At 48.1% G+C, this 18,586-nt stretch overlaps 1 protein-coding gene across 1 annotated transcript in view; it reads right to left on the minus strand.

The window, feature by feature from the left end:
* Positions 1-1,332: 1,332 nt before the first annotated feature.
* Positions 1,333-18,586, minus strand: part of EDEM1 (ER degradation enhancing alpha-mannosidase like protein 1) — a 28,053-nt gene continuing 10,799 nt past the window's right edge. The window contains exons 4-12 of the mRNA XM_039240285.1: positions 17,856-18,027; positions 16,717-16,900; positions 13,712-13,886; positions 12,018-12,138; positions 11,312-11,482; positions 9,122-9,195; positions 8,162-8,258; positions 5,501-5,704; positions 1,333-2,992 (exon numbers count right to left, since the gene is read on the minus strand). Coding sequence (XP_039096216.1) covers positions 2,903-2,992; positions 5,501-5,704; positions 8,162-8,258; positions 9,122-9,195; positions 11,312-11,482; positions 12,018-12,138; positions 13,712-13,886; positions 16,717-16,900; positions 17,856-18,027 — 1,288 coding nt within the window. The 3' untranslated portion in view covers positions 1,333-2,902. The remainder of the gene's footprint in view (positions 2,993-5,500; positions 5,705-8,161; positions 8,259-9,121; positions 9,196-11,311; positions 11,483-12,017; positions 12,139-13,711; positions 13,887-16,716; positions 16,901-17,855; positions 18,028-18,586) is intronic.

Here is an 18,586-nt window from a genome sequence, read left to right on the forward strand (position 1 = left end):
CCTCTAAAATTCACCTGCACAGACACCACCGTGGTGCATAAACACACACGTCCGTGACTTGTGCGCGGCCCCGCCCCGCCCCGGGACAGCCTGGGAACCTGGGACTCGGTGGCACAGACCAAATTCCGGTCAAAGAGCTGGAACTGACGCAGGACAGATGTGCAAATGGTTCTTCCCGAAAGCCGGCACAACTGGAAGCCAGACTTCCTTCGTCACCTACTCCTCAGGAAAAGGAGTTCCCTGATCACACGGAGCCGGAGCCTGACGTGTATGGATCTAGAACTTCGTGGGAGGAGATTCAGACTCCACCCAGCCTAACTATAAGGCAGCTTTCTACAGCAGTTCTGTGAAATCCTCCTCCTCGTGTCGACCAAAGCAGCCTCTAGACACTAGCTACACAGGGGACCGTGAGGGTGGCACAGGCTGACAGCTCTTCCAAAGGATGGCACTTGTTCAGAAGCAGGACGGTCCTGGGGCAAAGCTCTGAGCAAAGGAACTTCTTCGACACTCCCCCCGCGGCCCTTCCTGCAGCACAGAATAAAAGACACACCAAGGCCCTGCAAGATAGAACACAGCTGTGGACATTCTGATTTCCAACCAGAACACAAGCCAGCTTGGAACTTGGCTCAGAGACCCTTCCTTTCTGGGCTGGCACTAGACAGTAGTCTGCATCCAGCCCCACAGATCACGGACGAGGCAGCATCACTCTGGACTGTGCAGTCTGCAAGCTCAACAACCAGGCTGAGTCTGCAGTCACTCGCTCACCCTCAGGCTCACCAATTGGTCCAAGGCAGCGCCCAGAAGTCAAGAGGGTTTGAGACTTCCTACAAGACACATCTGGGCCGGCCTCCGGGCCCTGGGGTGCGTCAGTGGCACTCGGGCACAGATCCCCATTCCTGAGCACGAGGTTGGCTGCAACGCCAGAGTGGGTGACACGGTAAGGGCCTGGAGGAGAGGGTAATGTAGGAATGCCACACCTCGATGTTGTCACAGACGCTGGAGAGGGAGCCCAGCGAGGCCACGAGAGAGAGCAGATGCACGGAGGGTCCCCTTCCTTTCCCGACAGGCCCATCCTCCCAAATGGGACATTTGTAGTCCCATCTCCATGTGCCTGGAGAAAAGATGCAGGGACGCTTGGGCCTGTGAGCACAGATGCGTGTAAAACGGGGCATGCTTATTCGACCGAGTCAAAGAAAACAAAATATACTCTCAAAGGCAATTCTCTATTCAGTAGATAACACAAGGTCAGTAAAGAGAATGCCTCTGAAATGAAGGAAAACGGTAAAACAGAGCATTTGATTTTGTTTACTTCATAACAACTTGCATAGTAAATATTTAAAAGATGGGGGTGACACGTTTATTACCGAAAATCCTTTTTTAGAAAATCTCCAGGAACTGAAGTCTTTATCTATTTAAAAAACAAAACAAAACCCAGTAACACTTAAATTTTCAAGAAGGAATAAATAAAATCTTTCCCTTTGATATGCAATGGCTTAGACACACTTACTTCTAGTTTTTAAAATGATGAAGACGAAACGGTTTGAAGGGTACAAGCAGAGACAGGTGAGCGACATGACAGGTGAGGCTGGGGGTGTTTCAGAGACTTCCCAGCCTTTCTACTGGGACTCATTTTAACCTCAGATGTTACACGGAAGCCAGGCTGAGAGTTCAAATCCACCTCTGCTTTGTATGACTATTCAGTCTGACTTCAAAGACAGAAACTTCTGCTCTGGCTAAGAAAATAACAACAAAGAAGGCCTCTGAGCACAACTTCCTCCTAATGGAGGTTTGCTTAAAAATATCAGGCTGAAAGGCAAGGACCGGTCAAGAATGTTCCAGTCTTACTAATACTCATCCCATCCCCCGTTCACTGTGGTCCCACCGCATGGCGATACAAAATGAGCCTGCTCCAAGCATGCCAGCAGCCGTGACAAACGGTGGCCCCAACCAAAATCGAATAAGGCACTAATCTAAAGCCTGTGTTACACAGAGAAACGGCTCAAGGGTGCCAGAGAGTCATCTGATCATTTCGTTCTCCCTGACTTAGCTAATTGGCACTCGACACAGAAAACAAAAACAAAACACACAATTCTAACCCAAACACGGTCAGAACTGAGAATCCTTGGTTAGTAAATATGAGACGGATGGAAGCGCAGACATTCTTGGGTATTTCTCTCTCCCTAAAAGGCACCTGGTTCTGGAACTATGGGAGTTCCTCAGGTTAAGTTCAAGGTAAATGTAATATACCCTCCAAAAGATCTGGCCTTGGGACAACTTAAGAGACTGCCTTTAGAAATTCAGATAAAAGTTATTCATAAGCAATTAACTCATTAACACTGAACATTACTTGGTATGCAAATGAATAACTGAAGGATTTTCCCCCTTGTGATCCCAAATCATGGGTGGATGGAGAGCCAATTATCTAGTGAGAGAGAGAAAGGATAACAAAATGCAATAAATAGGGATGATCCTCAGGCCCTTTGCATGGAAATTTCGTTCACAGTCCTCTAACAGAGAGGTAGCAATACTGTGCAGTCACGACAAGTGCCAGACACGGGAACACACTTGTTGGGTTTTCCAAAGTGTGAGGCTAGGAAGATCCATCCAGAGATGCCCATCCGCACTGTGCTTATAACATCAGCATGTCGTAGGAAGCCAACTTCTATGTACCTTCTTCCTTCAGATTACATCCTTACGAAAAACAGGGCATTTTATTGAACAGAAGAGGAACACTAACGTATGCACGATTCTGCTAGACGTGTGTGCGGAGCCGGAAGGAAATGCCGACACCACCACGGACGGCCAGACTTCCATCCTCGTCCACTTCGGAACGGATCTGGGCCCGGTGAGGCTCCAGCTGTTTACATCCGGTTTCCGACTCGGCCGCAAGGAGGACAGCAGATCAAATCAAGCCAACCATCTGGTCAATCTGTCGCATGTAGATACTCTTTAAGGGCAGGGAGTATCTCCTCTCGTCAGGAACACGATTGCACTAGAAAGAAAATAAAAGAGGGAAAATGTACACTTCGGATTAAAAATCCAGGTATTAATTGCTCAGCAAATGCGGGTGGATGACCCAACCCGGGGGTTGTGGATCTACTCAGTTTGGCATCAGGGCGTCGCATGCACCGCAGAGCGGCTAGCAGTGACCCTGGTCTCTCCTGCTAGACACCCCCCAGCCCCTGCTCCCCTAGTTGTGACAACCAACATGGCCTCCAGACTTTGTTCAGTGTTCTGGGAGGAGCAAACCACGCCAGTTGAGGACCACTGATATGATGCGGAGCAGCTAAAACACATGCACCCTGGCGCAGAGTAACCAGGAAGAAAAGTCCATCCCCTCGGGGCCTTCATTTAATCCGCCCCCCAACCCCTGCCTGGAATGTCAGGTAACACTTCAGCTAGTTGAAAACACAGCTGGCCCTTGAATGCAGGGCTTCGGGCCCTGAGCCCCAATGCGGTCGAAGCCCACATACCACTTCTGCCTCCCTAATGACTGACAGCCCACTGCTGACCGGAAGCCTTACTGGTAACAACAGTCCATTAACACGTATTTTGTTATGTTGTATCTATTACATACTCTATTCTTACATTAAAATAAGCTAGAGGATAGAAAATGTTATTAAGAAAACCATAAGGAAGAGAAAATACATTTGCAGGACTGCACCTTATTTATCAAAATACACCTGCATGCGGTTCAGACCTGTGTTGTTCAAGGGCCAACTGTACTGTGGTTTTTCTGAGTTTACGGTTCTTCCCATCCGTAGCTAAAAGCTTATGAGACCTTTTTTTTCTTTTTAAGTAAAAGACCTGTTCCTCCTTCAAATGAGATGTGAGACCGTGAACCAAACACGATTATCTGCAAGCGTATGGTCATTCCACACCTGTTCCCAAAGAAACACATTCCCGCTGCTCTGTACTTGAACCTACCACACCCTGCTCTCCATCCTTGTGAGATCAAGGCTGGCAGGTCCTTCAGTGGGTCCCAAAGCTCCCCAGTCATGCATCGGTAGGTGCTCTTCCCGCTGCCTGAACACCCCTTCCTGGGAACGTTCTCCTCCTTCGAGGGACTTCTGAAAAGCAACCTCCACGATGAAGCCTTTTTTATCTTCCCTGGCAGATTAGCTCATCTGTGTTCCAAGAGCACTTCCCGCACGCGGCGCCTCACTGACAAACACCTGGGCCAGGAGCCGGCTGGGACCCCCCGACACACCGGCACAGGACCGGACCAGGTCTGAGATGAGTCTCCTTCCAGCCCGTGTTGTGGCTCCACCTGGCAACCTGAATCTCTCTGCGCCCCGCCTTCTCCCCTTGTCACTGGGGCTACCAAAGCAGCGAAGCTCACGAGGCTGCTGTGAGATGCTGACCCACACGGCCACCTGGAAAAGAGGCTGCGGCTACTGTACGCATTGCACACAAACGGTGACTGTTATTAATACCTCTCTCCTCCTAACTCTCCTCCTTCCCCTTCCTTCTCGATTCAGCTGTGTTACCTAATCTACACTCCACAGCCTTATGGACGTTTGGGGGACTTAAGTACGCTCTGGCCTGTCCACACAGTTCACAGACTGACGTAAAGACCTTCAGTGGGACCATGAAGGCGCCTGGGACGAAGGAGTGCCCCCCACGAAGGTAGTGTGGAGACAGGTAGTAGGAATCTTGACAACAGAGGCTTCTTCTGAGAAGAGAGGGGGTACCCACTGCATTGCGCGGGGATGCGGTTTGATATCTCAGCTGACGCAGCGTCTCTTTCCCCATCCTCACTTCCAAACCATCCTATTTGCTTCAAATCAAAACAACTAACCTAGGACTCCCACCAGAAACTCGGCAACTCCTTTCCACCTCTTTCCCAGCGCTTCTTAGGATGATGGAGGCATGCTTAGTGATGCCCTGCTTTTTAAATGAAGCGGGGTTCCTCTGCACCTCAAAGAGCATTTCATTAAAAATCACAATGACTGACGACTGCTTTCTTCCCTCCCCTGCTGCTCGGTGATCTGGCTGGATCGCTTCCATTTGCCCTTCCAGATCACTCTCCCGCCTTCCCCATCCTGCTCTGGCCTGAGGCCAGCCTAGCAGATGATCCTGAAAGGTCGCAAGGTCGCAGTGGCCTCTGGCTTCTGGCCGGCACAGTCAAGCAGAAGCTCCAGCACATTAGAAGGAAGGTGAATGGTCGCGGTTTCCTCTGCTGGCTCCCGTCCTGCAAGCTCGCTGAGGCCAGCTCAGCACATGGCTTCTGCCAGGAGACGGCCCCGCCAGCACGCCTGTCCCCACGCAGGTTCCTGCGGCCACGAGCCCCCGCAGCCGGGGCAACGATGTGCCGCGCCCGTGGCTCCCTACGCCCTGACGCCATCTCTACTCCCTACATTAACGGTCCTTTGTGAAACTCTTCTCAGACGGCCCAGTCTAAGTGTGTCACCAATTTTCTGCCAGGGGCTCTGGATGACAAATTTGCATTACTTTCTCCTCTTCCACCCGCGAACCACCCCTGAAGAAAGTGACTTACATTGGAGCTGGAGTTGATGACCTTTAACTCAGGAGATTTAGGCCTGTGCACAGACTTCCCATCTTGGTCCTCCCCTCCCTCTTCAGAAAAGAATTCCTTCCAGGGGGACTCCCGAAGGTGTTTGTCCACAGATACAATGTGTCCCTCAGTTGTAAACATGTATTTGGTCCCAGATTTGTGGACTGGATTCTCCTCATCAAATAGCTAGTGGGAAAGGGAAAAAAAAAAAAAAAAAGAAAAGAAAAGACAAAAGATACAACTGGTAACAGTAGCATTTTGGGAACTAACTCCTGTGACAGAGTCCCAGGACTACTCAGGGAGTAGAATTTGCTGGGTCCTCAGGCTTTTCTGTGACAAATGGGTGAAAAGGTGGTTCCCAATTCTGGCCGCAACCGGTTTTGTTTAGACTCAAATGCCTGAAGGTCTCCCACGCCATCCCACCCTGCTCGGGCTGAAAGATTCAGAAATCTGAGGGCCGAGACCCAAACCTGCACAGTCTGTAAAAGCTCTCAGGATGATCTCCCCCCAGAGGCTCCTCCGAGAGTTCTGACACTGGAATTCTAGAACTAACACCCACCTCACACACACCTAGGCACTAACTGGAAAACGCTGGAAGAGGGAGGCACTCGCTTTACCCTTCGTTCTATCCCAGGGCCTGGCACAGAGCCCGACGCCTGTGTCACCCTCCCGTTGCCTCCTGTCAGAACACGGGCCAGGCTTGGGGCGCCTGGGTGGCTTAGTCGGTTAAGCATCCGACTTTCGCTTAGGTCATGATCTCGCGGTTCGTGGGTTTGAGCCCCGCGTCGGGCTCTGTGCTGACTGCCAGCTCAGAGCCTGGAGCCTGTATCAGTCTGTGACTCCCTCTCTCTCTGACCCTCCCCTGCTCACGCTGTCTCTCTCTCTCTCTCTCTCCTAGAAATAAATAAAAACATTAAAAAAAAATTTAAAAAAAAGAACACGGGCTGGGCTCTGAGGACGGAGGCACACAGGGCAGTGCCTTCCTTCCAGGAAGCATGTGGCAGGAGCATCCAGAAAGAACACCTAACCGAACAGGGGCAGGTCGGTGGGTGGAGAAGGCAGGTGTCCACTAAATGTTAAGTGAGCAAACACTCAGAACAGGAATCTCAGTGACGTAAGAAACCTGGCAGTCGCCTGAAATATTCTACAGACACAGAAGACTCAGCACAGCTGGTCTGTTTCCACAGCTACCGGGAGAATGGGGTAGGCCCAGGGTGTCCGCCCCAGAGCCTGAGCTCTTTCCTCTGGAACAGCCTAGGGGATCTCCCTCATTCACCCCCTTGAACACCCCAGGCACCAATGGCTGCCGGACGGGGGTGCACGCAGGGCTCCCATCAGCCTGCAGTGGCTGGCCTGGCTCCCAGGCGTGCTCTGGGAGGGAGCCCTAGGCCCCCACAGGGGTCCGACAGCAGGACAGCCACCATGCCACGGGCTATGTGGCCTGCTGGGGGACACGGCTCCTCTGCAGCCTTCTGTGAAGTCACGCCTGATTAGACTAGAAATTCCAAACCCTGGCTTTGTACAGAATCACAAGCCCCTTCTCAAAATTACAGATTCTTGAGCTCACTTCTAAATCTAAAATCTAAAGGTTCTGATTCAATAGGGCTGTAATTTTAACAAGGGCCCCAGGGTGAATCTGATCCAGCTGGCCCCGGGGCCTAGAGACCAGTGACCTCGATAACACAGCCTATCACCACCGCTCAATTATCTTTGACCCTCAGCCTCCTCACCGGTTCCCCACCAGGGAGCCTGACCCTCTGCGCCCTGAGGAAGCATCCTTCGGTATGCAGCCACAGTGAGTACCGTGGCCGGGAAGGCAGGAGAGGAGCTAGGTGCCCAAGTGCACTGCCACCACGCCGTGAGCGGGACAGCAGGGAAGTGGGAAGAGCACTGTAGAAGGAGTCAGAATGGGGAATGACGTCTCTGCTCCACCATGCAATCACCCTGAAAATCCAGGCAAGTCACACCTGCCCTCTCCACGTAGACAGCAGTTCCCGTGAGGAGACAAACGAACACTGACAAGATGACCCCTTCAAGGTTTCTTCCAGGTCCCGTGATTCTGCCGCTCTCCACACACACGAGAATGCGGGGGCCTCGGCCAAACTCCCACACACTGAGAGACGTAAGAGCTATAGACACTGCTCTCATCCTCGAGGCAGCCTTTCCCGAGCACCAGGGCTCCCGTGAGTGGCCCCTCTACTAACCGTGACCGGCACGTCATTCACTGGTTTACTGGACGATGTGGCCCGATGAGGTTAGAGACCAGGGTGTGGAAGACAGTACGCTTTGGTTTGTGCAGTCTGTGTCCCTGGTCAGCACATGTGCAGCCCGGAGCAGTGCCCAGGGAGGGTGTGCTTAGACAGAAGTCCGAATGAACGCTTGCTCCCAGCAGTGATCGACATTTCCCGGGGTGGGGCGTCCCGGTGACTCAGTCGGTTAAGCCTCTGACTCTTGATTTCAGCTCAGGTCAGGATCTCACGGTTCGTGAGTTCAAGCCCCACACAGGGCTCTGCACTGGCAGCATGGAGCCTGCTTGGGGCTCTCCCTCTCCCTCTCTTTCTCTCTCTCTCAAAATAAATAAATAAATAAACATTTGAAAAGAAACACAACCATTTCTTGCTTATAACCTCATAAAACACATACCAGATACAAGTATTTACAGGTCTCACTGAGGAAGAAGCTCTCCATCCGGTCCTCTTTGGATTTGTCTATGACGTGATGCAACGTAGCATACCCACACCTGCAGAACAAACAATTCTCCCCTTAGTCCCGCCTCTGCCCCTTCCTACTCGCTTACTAATTTAAGAAACGGAAATTAGTCTATTAACAGAATAAGCAGCCAAATGATCAAATGCCATATGAAAAGCAAATTAGGTTAGGTTGAGGAGGTATCCTTCTTTAGCCTAAAGATGATGTGCAAATTCATTAACAAGTAGCTTGGCTGCCAAGTCATCAGGTTAGTTGTCGGGGGAAAGAAGGTGGGGGTGGAGGAGGGTACCTGCCAAGTGCTTAGTGGGACACCAAGAAAATGACTCGCAGCAAATTTAGGCCTGAATGAAATGTTTTGTCCCGGTATCTGTAGAACGGACTCATCACTGGATAGTCCAAAATACTATTTTGTAAAAAAAATACTTATAATATATTGCAAGGTGAAAAAGGAGGTCACAAAACTGAAATACAGGTTTTTTTTAATATATACCCATATGAACATATTATATATATAAATATATAAAAAAGATGGTAAGTATATACACTTAAACGTTGACTGGGGTTATCTGCACGCAGAGAATACAGTGATGCTATTCTACCGCCATATTTTCTATACTCCCTTAACTTTTTAGCACATGTATGTGTATAATTGGGAAAATAAGTTACTTAAAAAGAACATACACTGTCTGCTGGGACCAAAGGGAAAAAAAAAAAGGTGAAAGAATAAAACGCAATTCCCATTATAATGGGCCAGTCCTGCCATACACACAGTAAGCAATTTCCCTACAGAATTAACAGTAATGACCTGTTCTATGAGTTAATGTGCAAAGTAGAATATTACCCCAGAACGAGTGAAAATAAATCAAAAGTGGCTGACAGAAAAAGGAAACTCACTTGACTTTTGTGTACTTTTCCAGACTCTGCAGAATATCCATTCCTACATGGAGGTAGAAGGGATTCTTGGTTGCCTAGAGAGAACACGAGAGAATGTGATCCACCAAGGGCCTGGAAAACATGCCATCAACAAACATCACAGCGACTGCAGCAACTTCCCGAGGAGACGAGTCACTGGTGGAAGGCAGGTGCAGCGCCCAGCTCACTTTATCTGGAAGGGTCACAAATGTGAAAGGACTAAGGTGCTCCGTTGCTCACATCAAAGTGCATCTAGAATCTGTTTCCCCTTAACCGGGGCTCAGACAAGCTGGTCCAGGGTAGAACAATGCCCTGCCTGGGTGCCCCTGATCCCAGTTGTGGTCAGAAATGAAATAATGCCTCACTGACAGTACCACAGGTGAGAACAAATCCGGTTTCTATCTCACCTTGGAGCTTTCTAGCAACTCAAGATGCAGGCCCAGGGCAGCAGGATTTTGCCGCTGAGCCACTTAGAGCCTTCTTGGGAAACTAACGGGAACAAGAAGGCTTTCAAACAGGAGGCCCCTCACTTTCCTCTCCAACTGCCCTAGGAACCGAGTCCTTGGGGCCGCTTACTCTGCTGTCACATGCTCTCAGATGGTTTCTTTAGGAAAGTAATTCTCTGAGAAGATGAGACCTGTGCCCCACAGACAGTTTAAAAGTTGGGGATCACCTTTAAGTCGTCCCTAGTGCCAAGCTGCAGCAGCAAACGCAAACCGCTAGGAATGTGGCGGGCTATGCGTGAGGAGAGGACATGGAGAGGCCTCAGAAGGCAGGGCCGCGAAGCCAGACATTTCTGCGGATTCTGAGAGAACAGGCAATGCGAGGAAAAGGCTGGAAATAGGAAAGATGCAACGACAGAAACGAAGAGGTGGAAACCCAGAGGCACAGACCAGAGCTTAGGAGGACTCGGGCAGCTTAGGGGGAGGATTCAGGCAGCTTAGGGGGAGGATTCAGGCAGCTTAGGGGGAGGACTCGGGCGGCTTTAGGGGGACAACCTGGGCGGCTTGGGGGGGACTCAGGCGGCTTAGGGGGAGGATTCAGGTGGCTTTAGGGAGAGGACCTGGTGGCTTAGGGCGAGGACTCAGGTGGCTTAGCGTGAGGACTCAGGCGGCTGAGGGAAAGGATCCGGGTGGCTTAGGGGGAGGACCCGGGTGGGTTAGGGGGAGGACCCAGGCAGCTTAGGGGAGGACCTGGGCGGCTTAGGTGGAGGACTCAGGCAGCACCAGGCAAGATGTCCTCATAGCACATGCAGCCTGACCACCCGCCCAGCTCAGAGAAGCCAGCTCAGAGGCTATGTCTTCCCTCTCCGAGAGGTCACCTAAAACTCATGAGGGCTCTCGTTACACTTGAGGACTATGACCAGGTTCATAGGATTTCTCCCTTTTTCATCTAGAAGCAAAGGGCACCATTAATTTTTTTTTTTTTTTTTAAATAAATCTAAACCACAGTCCTAATCCTACTCTCAGAACTCATGAAAACAAGTATCTTCTTGTGAGGGCTTGCCCACTGCGGGCGTCTGTTATGGGTCAACTGAAGTGCACTGAAGGCCAGCTGTGTAGAAAGCTACCGGGTCTGTGAATGCACGCAGACTCTCCGTGTGCACAGACAGACAGATATCTGCCTCAGACCACAGGGCAGACTTCACAGATAAAATGACACTCCTTCTGGCATTGAATTGCATGGAAAAATGAACACTATATATATTTTTTAAAGTGTTAAACAAAAATAGGCATTCAGATGAACCCCAGATGATTTCCTTTACCAAGAAAAAGAATTCCTTTTGTCTGAATAATTACACAGATCAGGGTTCCACAGCGCATGAGTACAGAACTGTAGCCCAAAAAAGAGTTCTTTGGCCAAACAAATCAAGTAAACACCAAGTACTAAACCCTCTCGAATGTGTAAGGGCATCAGAGAAAAGTCCTATGGTACAGGCACAATCGGCTTTGCAGAAGGTTAGGTTCAAGAACGCATGTGACCGCAGAGGCCTTCTCTGTCCTGTAGGACCCTGAATCACGCTGAACACTGGCAAGTCCACGGTTAGGCAGTAACTGTATCAGACACTATGAAGCACACAATTCTACACCAATCAGCAAGTTTGTGTTAAAACCCAACTACTATGGGTCCTGCTAGCATTGAAACAAAGTACTGGTCGACAAGCCCTAGTACCTGGTATAGGAGATACGTAGATTCCACTAATTCAGGTCTCAGCGGGTAGAAGAGCACGTCAGGAGCCTGTAGCTGCCAGTTATACCTCTCAGGGAGGGCCCCGTAGCGTTTCCATATGGCATAGTAAAAGGCATGGAGGCAGATGGCATCTTCCACGTCTCCTATCAGAACCTGAGGAGCAGACACAGGTCACCAAGGTAAGACTCTTTTCTCAGAGCAGCAAGGCAGAACACAAAGGCCCTGGGCTCTCCCTCTCCCTACCCCCGTCCCCTAGTTCTTATGTGAGCTACAAACACAGTTGGAGACTAAACCAACCCAAAAGGAGCAGTCCAGAAAAAAGGATGCCCTCCCTACCGGACCATCAATGGCAAACTGATGTGACCTGCACAGGACAGCAGGTTAATTGTAACAATGAGCAAAGAAAAAATAATTAAGAGACAGATGATCCAGAAATCACACACGGTTACTTTTCTACCATGGTTTTGCACTTACTTACCATGGCTCTGTTCAGTATTCTGGGGACAAATCTCTCAAACAGAATAACCAAGACATATTGTGCTACTAAGCTCCCAAATCCAGAGGAGCCACAGAATGCTCTGGTATCATAAAAAGAAAAGAAGAAAAAAAAAAAAAAAAAAAAAGACAGAAAGAAAAAGCAGCCCCCAACAAGGAGTGCTTTTTCTTAGCAAACGTGAAAACAACATGCCTGCAGTCCAGGGAAGAAGGCCTGCAGCGAGTCGATCCAAGTGTTCATGAGCTGCCCGCTGAACATGTTCACGTTGACGTAGAGCGGGGGGTCTCCTTCTCCTTCGTTACAGGCTTCCCGACTGAGGGCCCAAGCAGAGCGGTCAGAGGTGAGAAAAGGTGGCTGACAGAGCACCAGCCCTACTCCACTAGCCTTTAACTCAAATGGACTCAACATTAACATGTTCTCCTGACTCATTCTCTTAACCTTTGGAGATCAATTACCTCTACCTGTTCATACCAGGATCTAACAGAAGATAACATGTACCATAGGAAAGAAGTTCCAAACTCAGCCAGTATTTTCAGGGATTTCACTCTATTTTGCAGAAAGCACTTTGTATTCTGGCTTTAGAATACTGCTACGTAAATAGGCGTACAGCACAGGTCTTTGTTGGATCTGACCTGAGTGGGGAGGCCTACCCAAAAGAAGAGTCTCTTCTCTAATGAGGTCTTATGCCAGGGGCCTGGAGGAACACATCAGAGCAAGACTCTCAGGGATCATTTCTCAATTTAGTTTGAGACTTTAAAAAGCAAAAAGGACTGAACCCTGGCCAAATGGAGTCTTACTAAAACACAGCACTCACATAATGGGTTCCTACGACAGCTTATGTAGAAATGGGTCCAAGAAAATCCTAGCGTGCACAAACTCAGCAGCTATCACTTGCATTGGACATTTAATATAACAAAGTATACAAAGAAAGACCTAAGGAAATGAGGTGACATCAGGGTAGAAGCTGCTGTAGCTTCAAATAGCACTTCTCTCCTGCCCTCCTGACTGTACAATTGGATAGTAGCAAATAATGGTGTTTTAAACAAACAATAAACAGGGCAAGGTGTGTGTGTCATAATTCTCCCTTCTCTCATTAGGGATAAAGACCAATCCTGACATTCCTTTGGAAAGGAAAAGAACTGAAACAACTCAGTAACTGTCCTGTATTACAGCTCTATCTGCAATTAGAGCTACAGTGAAACACAGGCCTATGTCACTCCCTGTGGCAGCCAGTCTCCACGATGGCCCCCAAAGATCCCTGACTCCTGGCAATCACAAAGGAGGTGACTCTATGGCCCCTCCCACACTGTATCAGTGTGGGACCTACAGAGCTGGGTGGAGGTGTTGGTTCATCATTCCAAAATTACGTCATGGAAGCACACTTTGGGTCTCTCTTTCTAATCTCTCTCAGATCACTCACTCTGGGGGAAGCCAGCTGCCACAGACCTGTCTACAAAGAGGTCCATGTGGCAAGGAGTTGAGAGCCAACCAGTGAGCCAGCAGGGAATGCAAACCTGCCAACCACCAGCGTGAGCCCTGAAGTGGGTTCTCCAGCCCTGCCCGAGCCTTGACACAGCTGTAGTCCCTGACAATAGCCAGATGACAAATGTCGTGAGACCCCAGAGCTGCTCAGTGGCTCTTGGCTTCCAGCCCCTCAGAAACTGTGTGAGATAATGCTTGCTATTTTAAGGCACTAAGTTCTGGGGTAACTGGTTATGCCATAGCAGGAAGCCAATCTTGGCCCTCGAATGTATGACCAATGACTAGGAAGTGGTAAGAAGAAGGTAGAGACCAAAAAACCCCGTAAAGTGACGCTGAGAAAAGCAGGGGCGTTTCTGAATACATTCTATTTGTTTCATAGAGCAACAAATGGCAGGAAGACACACCCTCTTCGTAAGTAGTTCTGAATACTCTGATATGCAGCATTAAACATTTCTAGGTCTTCTTTTTCTCCAAAGAGAATGTAAGACTTCAAGAGGTATTCGTAGAAGGAGTCCAGTCCGGCGCCTAAGCCGCTCTGCTTTCCAACCCAGTGGCCCGTCTGAATGTTCACCACGTTGCCTGCAGAAACATACAAAGCCCATGGGGCCCCAGTCATCATGGGGCGGCTCCCTCTCCAGGAGGGGGTGCCCTTCTCCTCCAGCCACATGCTCCTGCACACCCTTGCCCTCGGCAGAAAAGGGAAAGAACGAATGCGTGGCCCTCACAGGGCCCGGCAGCGGCACACACAGCCAGCAGACCTTTCTGAATATATGGTGTTTAAACACTGGCACAAAAATGGGGAAAACATTTAAGGCAAAAGAAAAATAAGTTTGTCATTTTGCATTTCCAGATTAACAGTGCATTTCAAATACCAAATGAGTATTCAAAGCCTTTGATGCAGTACTGTCAATCTTGGGAATTTATCCTTAATGGAAAAAAAATATTTTTAAGACAAAGTATTATGTTGTTTTCAAGAATGATGAATTGTATGATTTACATTATCTGTAAAATGGAGGAAAAAGAAAAAACAGAAAGAATCCAAGTGTCCAACACAGGAGGATTAATAAAGTAGATGTAGATTTTAAAGATAATAGCTAAAAAGACAAGTTAACAATATAAAAATGCCTGAACTGCCAAATGTGAGGCAGAATAAAATGATCATTTATATTTTCAGTTGAAGGTATATAAACCTTGCAAATGCCAGGCTGAAAAGACCTATGGGAAATTTAAAAGGTGACAATTTGTGGTGACACTGGTCAACCATTTGGTGATGGGGTGACAACTTGGGCAACTTTTTTATTTCTACCACGGTTGTTAAATACAACAAATTTGTAAATAAATTTCAGAACTTAAGGAATAACCAAAAATCACTTTTGGGGCATCTGGTTGGTCAGTCAGTGAAGTGTGCAACTCCTGATCCCGGGGTCATGAGTTCAATCCCCAAGCAAGGCACAGAGATTACTTAAAAAAAATCATTTTTTAAAAAGCAGTGTTCTTATTAGGTATTTACCCGAAGGATATAAAAATGCTCCTTCCAAGGGGCACATGCACCCCAATGTTTATAGCAGCACTATCAACATCAACCAAACTATGGAGAGAGCCCAAATGACCACTGACTGATGAATGGATAAAGAAGATGTGCTATATATACACACACACAATGGAATATCACTTGGCCATCAAAAAGAAGGAAACTGCCGGTTGCACTGACATGGATGGAGCCAGAGTATATTACGCTAAGTGAAATAAGTCAGCCAGAGAAAGACAAATACCATATGATTTCACTCACATGTGGAACTTAAGAAACAAAACAGATGAACATACGGGAAGCGGGGAGAGGAGAGAGGGAGACAAACCACAAGAGACTCTTAAATACAGAGAACAAACTGAGGGTTGCTGGAGGAAGTGGTTAAGGGCTGGGCTAGCTGGGTGATGGCCACCAAGGAGCGCACTTGGGATGAGCACTGGGTATTCTATGTAGGTGATGAATCCCTGAATTCTACTCCTAAAATCAATAATGCCCTGCATGTGAACGAACTAAAAAATAAATAAAAAGAAAAAGCTGTGCTCCTGCAATGACATTGTATGGCCCTAGGAGAACCAATCAAGTTACTTCTCAATGACAAAAAATTTTTTTCTCTATATAAGTTTAAAATAACATCTTGAGTTAGCAAAAACTAATAATTATCGAAGATGAATGATGAGTCCATAGGGATTCATTATTCATTATCCTTTCTCCCTACTTCTGCATGTTTGAAATGTTCTGTAATAATTTTTTAAAGATTTATTTTTAATAATCTCTACACCCAATGTGGGGCTCAAACCTACAACCTCAAGATCAAGAATCGCACACTCTACCATCTAAGTCAGCCAGGCACCCCCATAATAATATCTTTAAGTTTATTTATTTATTTTGAGAGAGTGTGTGAATGCACGAATGTGAGCATGAGAGGGGAGGATTGCGGGGGAGAGGAAGAGAGGGAGAGGAGGAGAGGGAGAGGAAAGGGGGGGAGAGAGGGAGGGGGAGAGAGAGAGAGGGAGAGAATGAAGCCCAGGCAGGCTCCACGCTGTCAGCACGGAACCCAAGTGGAACTCAAACTCCCAAGCCTGTGAGATCATGAGCTGAGCTAAAATCAAGAGTCAGATGCTCAACCAACTGAGCTGGCCAGGTGGCCCCATAACTTTTGAAACTTTTTTAAAATGTTTATTTATTTTTGAGAGACAGACAGACAGACAGACAGACGGTATGAGTGAGGGAGGGACACAGAGAGAGAGTGTCAATGAATCTGAAGCAGGCTCCAGGCTCTCAGCTGTCAGCACAGAGCCTGATGTGGGGTTCAAACCCACGAACTGCAAGATCATGACCTGAGCCAAAGTCAGAAGTTTAAATGACTGAGCCACCCAGGTGCCCCACCCCATAGTTTTTTAAATAACATCTTGACCAAACATTCACAAAGAAAAAAAAAAATCCACCTAATATAGGTTTAATCTGGCTTTTCAACCTCCTACCATGTGCCTAGACTCTTTTAAAGCCACTCTACCAGTAACTCTAAATTCCTGTATTTAGAGCCTTATATTGAAACAATATAATCTGCCTTAGAGGCAGTTCTTACAGCATTTCCATTAACAATTATCTTCAAGTGGAACTGTCAAAGGATTCAAATCAGAAAGGAAACCTCACACAAGCAAAAGCATTATTCCCCATCAAACGTTACAGCCTCACTTTAAGCAGAAAGTCCCACAGAGAAACTGAAATGGCAGACACTGAGGGCTGTTCTTTCTGAGGCGTCAATTGTCAGATTCGAGGCACAAGACAGAAGGAGTGGAGGAGAGGAGAGCCTCAGAGAAGAGGGAAGGAAGGGGGGCCGTATGTACACAGTCCCTATGGCCTGAGAAGCTGCCACCACACCTAATAACCCCGTATCATTGCTCCGCAGGTTCCAAAGGGCTTTCACAGCACGTCGGGCCACCCACTCGAATGTAGAATCCCCCAGGAGTCGGCTCAGAATCCCAAATTCCACCAGGAGGGAGCCAGCTCCTGCCGTACAGGTCTCATTATTGCTGTCAGGAGGGACACCAGTCTTTAGATTCACCTGGGGACAGGAAGAGACAAAGGATTTGTGGCTTAAAACTTAAGGAACCCTCAGGACTAGAAGGCCAGGTCACAGCCCCCAGACTCCACTAATGACCCACACTTACTGCAGTGTGACTCAGCTCACCACTTTGCATGCCACACCTACAAGACCATAAGAATACCACCACCTTGTTTTAATAAGTCTCAGGGGAATGGTTACAATGCTATTCATTGACCCAGCTCCTTCCAGCAGGTTCTCTTCATCGTTACAGGGCATCAGGCTTTGGCATTAGAAACAAAGGTCTGTTGTAGAACCCCTTACAGAATTTAAATGACCTACTAGGAACTCACCCCTGCTCAGCAAACATAAACAAATGGCAGACTGGGAGGGAAAAGGAGACAGGGAGAATGTGACAGGCTGTTTCGTCCCTGAGGCTCTGCGGTCTGGCAAATTCTCTGCCGGTTACCTAAAGGGCTGACTCAATATACCCAAGGGAGTTCTGGGCTCAGCAAATCGGGTGCCACAAGGATATAATCACATTCCAGATCTTGCATGTAAATCAGCAGCTAACTTGCTGGGCTGTGCAGGCTTTTATGTGAAAGATCCACATGAAGCATCCCAAAGAACACTCACCAGGACCCTACAGTATACACATGAGGGTGTTGGGGGAAACAAAGACAAATTCCCCAGGCTATTGTGTAGCAGGGGTTAGAAATCTCACATTTAAAAATACTGAGCACAGGAACATTAAGTTCTTTAAGGGAGAGAGTCGGGTGTGTCACTGCGTGCCTGTATGCCGTAGGTGCTCAGTAAATGCTGAACAAATTTAAAAACATCTGTATCACATTGAGAGCCAAATTCTCTCTAGGCCACAGCTTTCTTCTTTCACATCACCTCCCTCCTTTCCCCAAATAAAATAATCAAAAGAGTCTTACTTCTGGAAGATGCTGAGATGTCACACTAGTCTACCTACCCGAGGATAGGGGATTCCTGTCTTGGTGTTTTCAAAAGCAGGGAGGAGCCGCACAGCCAGGTCATGAGCCATGTGCAACAATTCATTATCATAATCCTTTATTGTCATGTCACCAAAGGGCTGCTTGGAGTCAGTTATTATTCTGTGGGCAGAAAGGAGGCTTCCTAGGACCCTAGAAGACAAGATGACAAAAAGAACACAAAAATAATAAAATCATGTTGCTTGTCAATGCACACGATCCAGTTCCAAAGAACAGAAGCAGCCTCAAATCCCTCGTGAACTCAGGCGGCCGGGAATCAGAGGGACTGAACTTAATGGCTTCTTGAAGTTCTTTCCAGCCCTAATAATAAACGACTGAGTCTTAGTTAACCACGTTACTGCACAGGAGAAAGAGAACCATTCATCTGGGGCTGCCGAGAAGAATCTCACGGAAAGTAGTAACTAATGGCTGGCATCTCAATCACCTCACCAGAAGGGAGTGTGCTAACCGTCCTCAGAGTAAACATTGCCTTGATACTCTGGATTTCTCTCACATGGGGAAGACACTTAACCATCCAAGAAACAGGAAAGGGCAAGGCAACAAATACGAAGTCACTTGGTCTGGGCTGCCAAACAGCTCAGAAATCGTCCAAATCGTGAGGAGGTGAGGTGAGGAAGCGGAGGAGAGGGTGAGGGGGAGAAAATGACCTGCTCAGGGGCAGAAGGCCACCAGCTCAGATCTGTGTCCCTAA

Source organism: Hyaena hyaena, unplaced genomic scaffold, assembly GCF_003009895.1.
Source record: "Hyaena hyaena isolate Hyena2069 unplaced genomic scaffold, ASM300989v1 scaffold_172, whole genome shotgun sequence".
NCBI classification, from domain to species: Eukaryota; Metazoa; Chordata; class Mammalia; order Carnivora; family Hyaenidae; genus Hyaena; species Hyaena hyaena.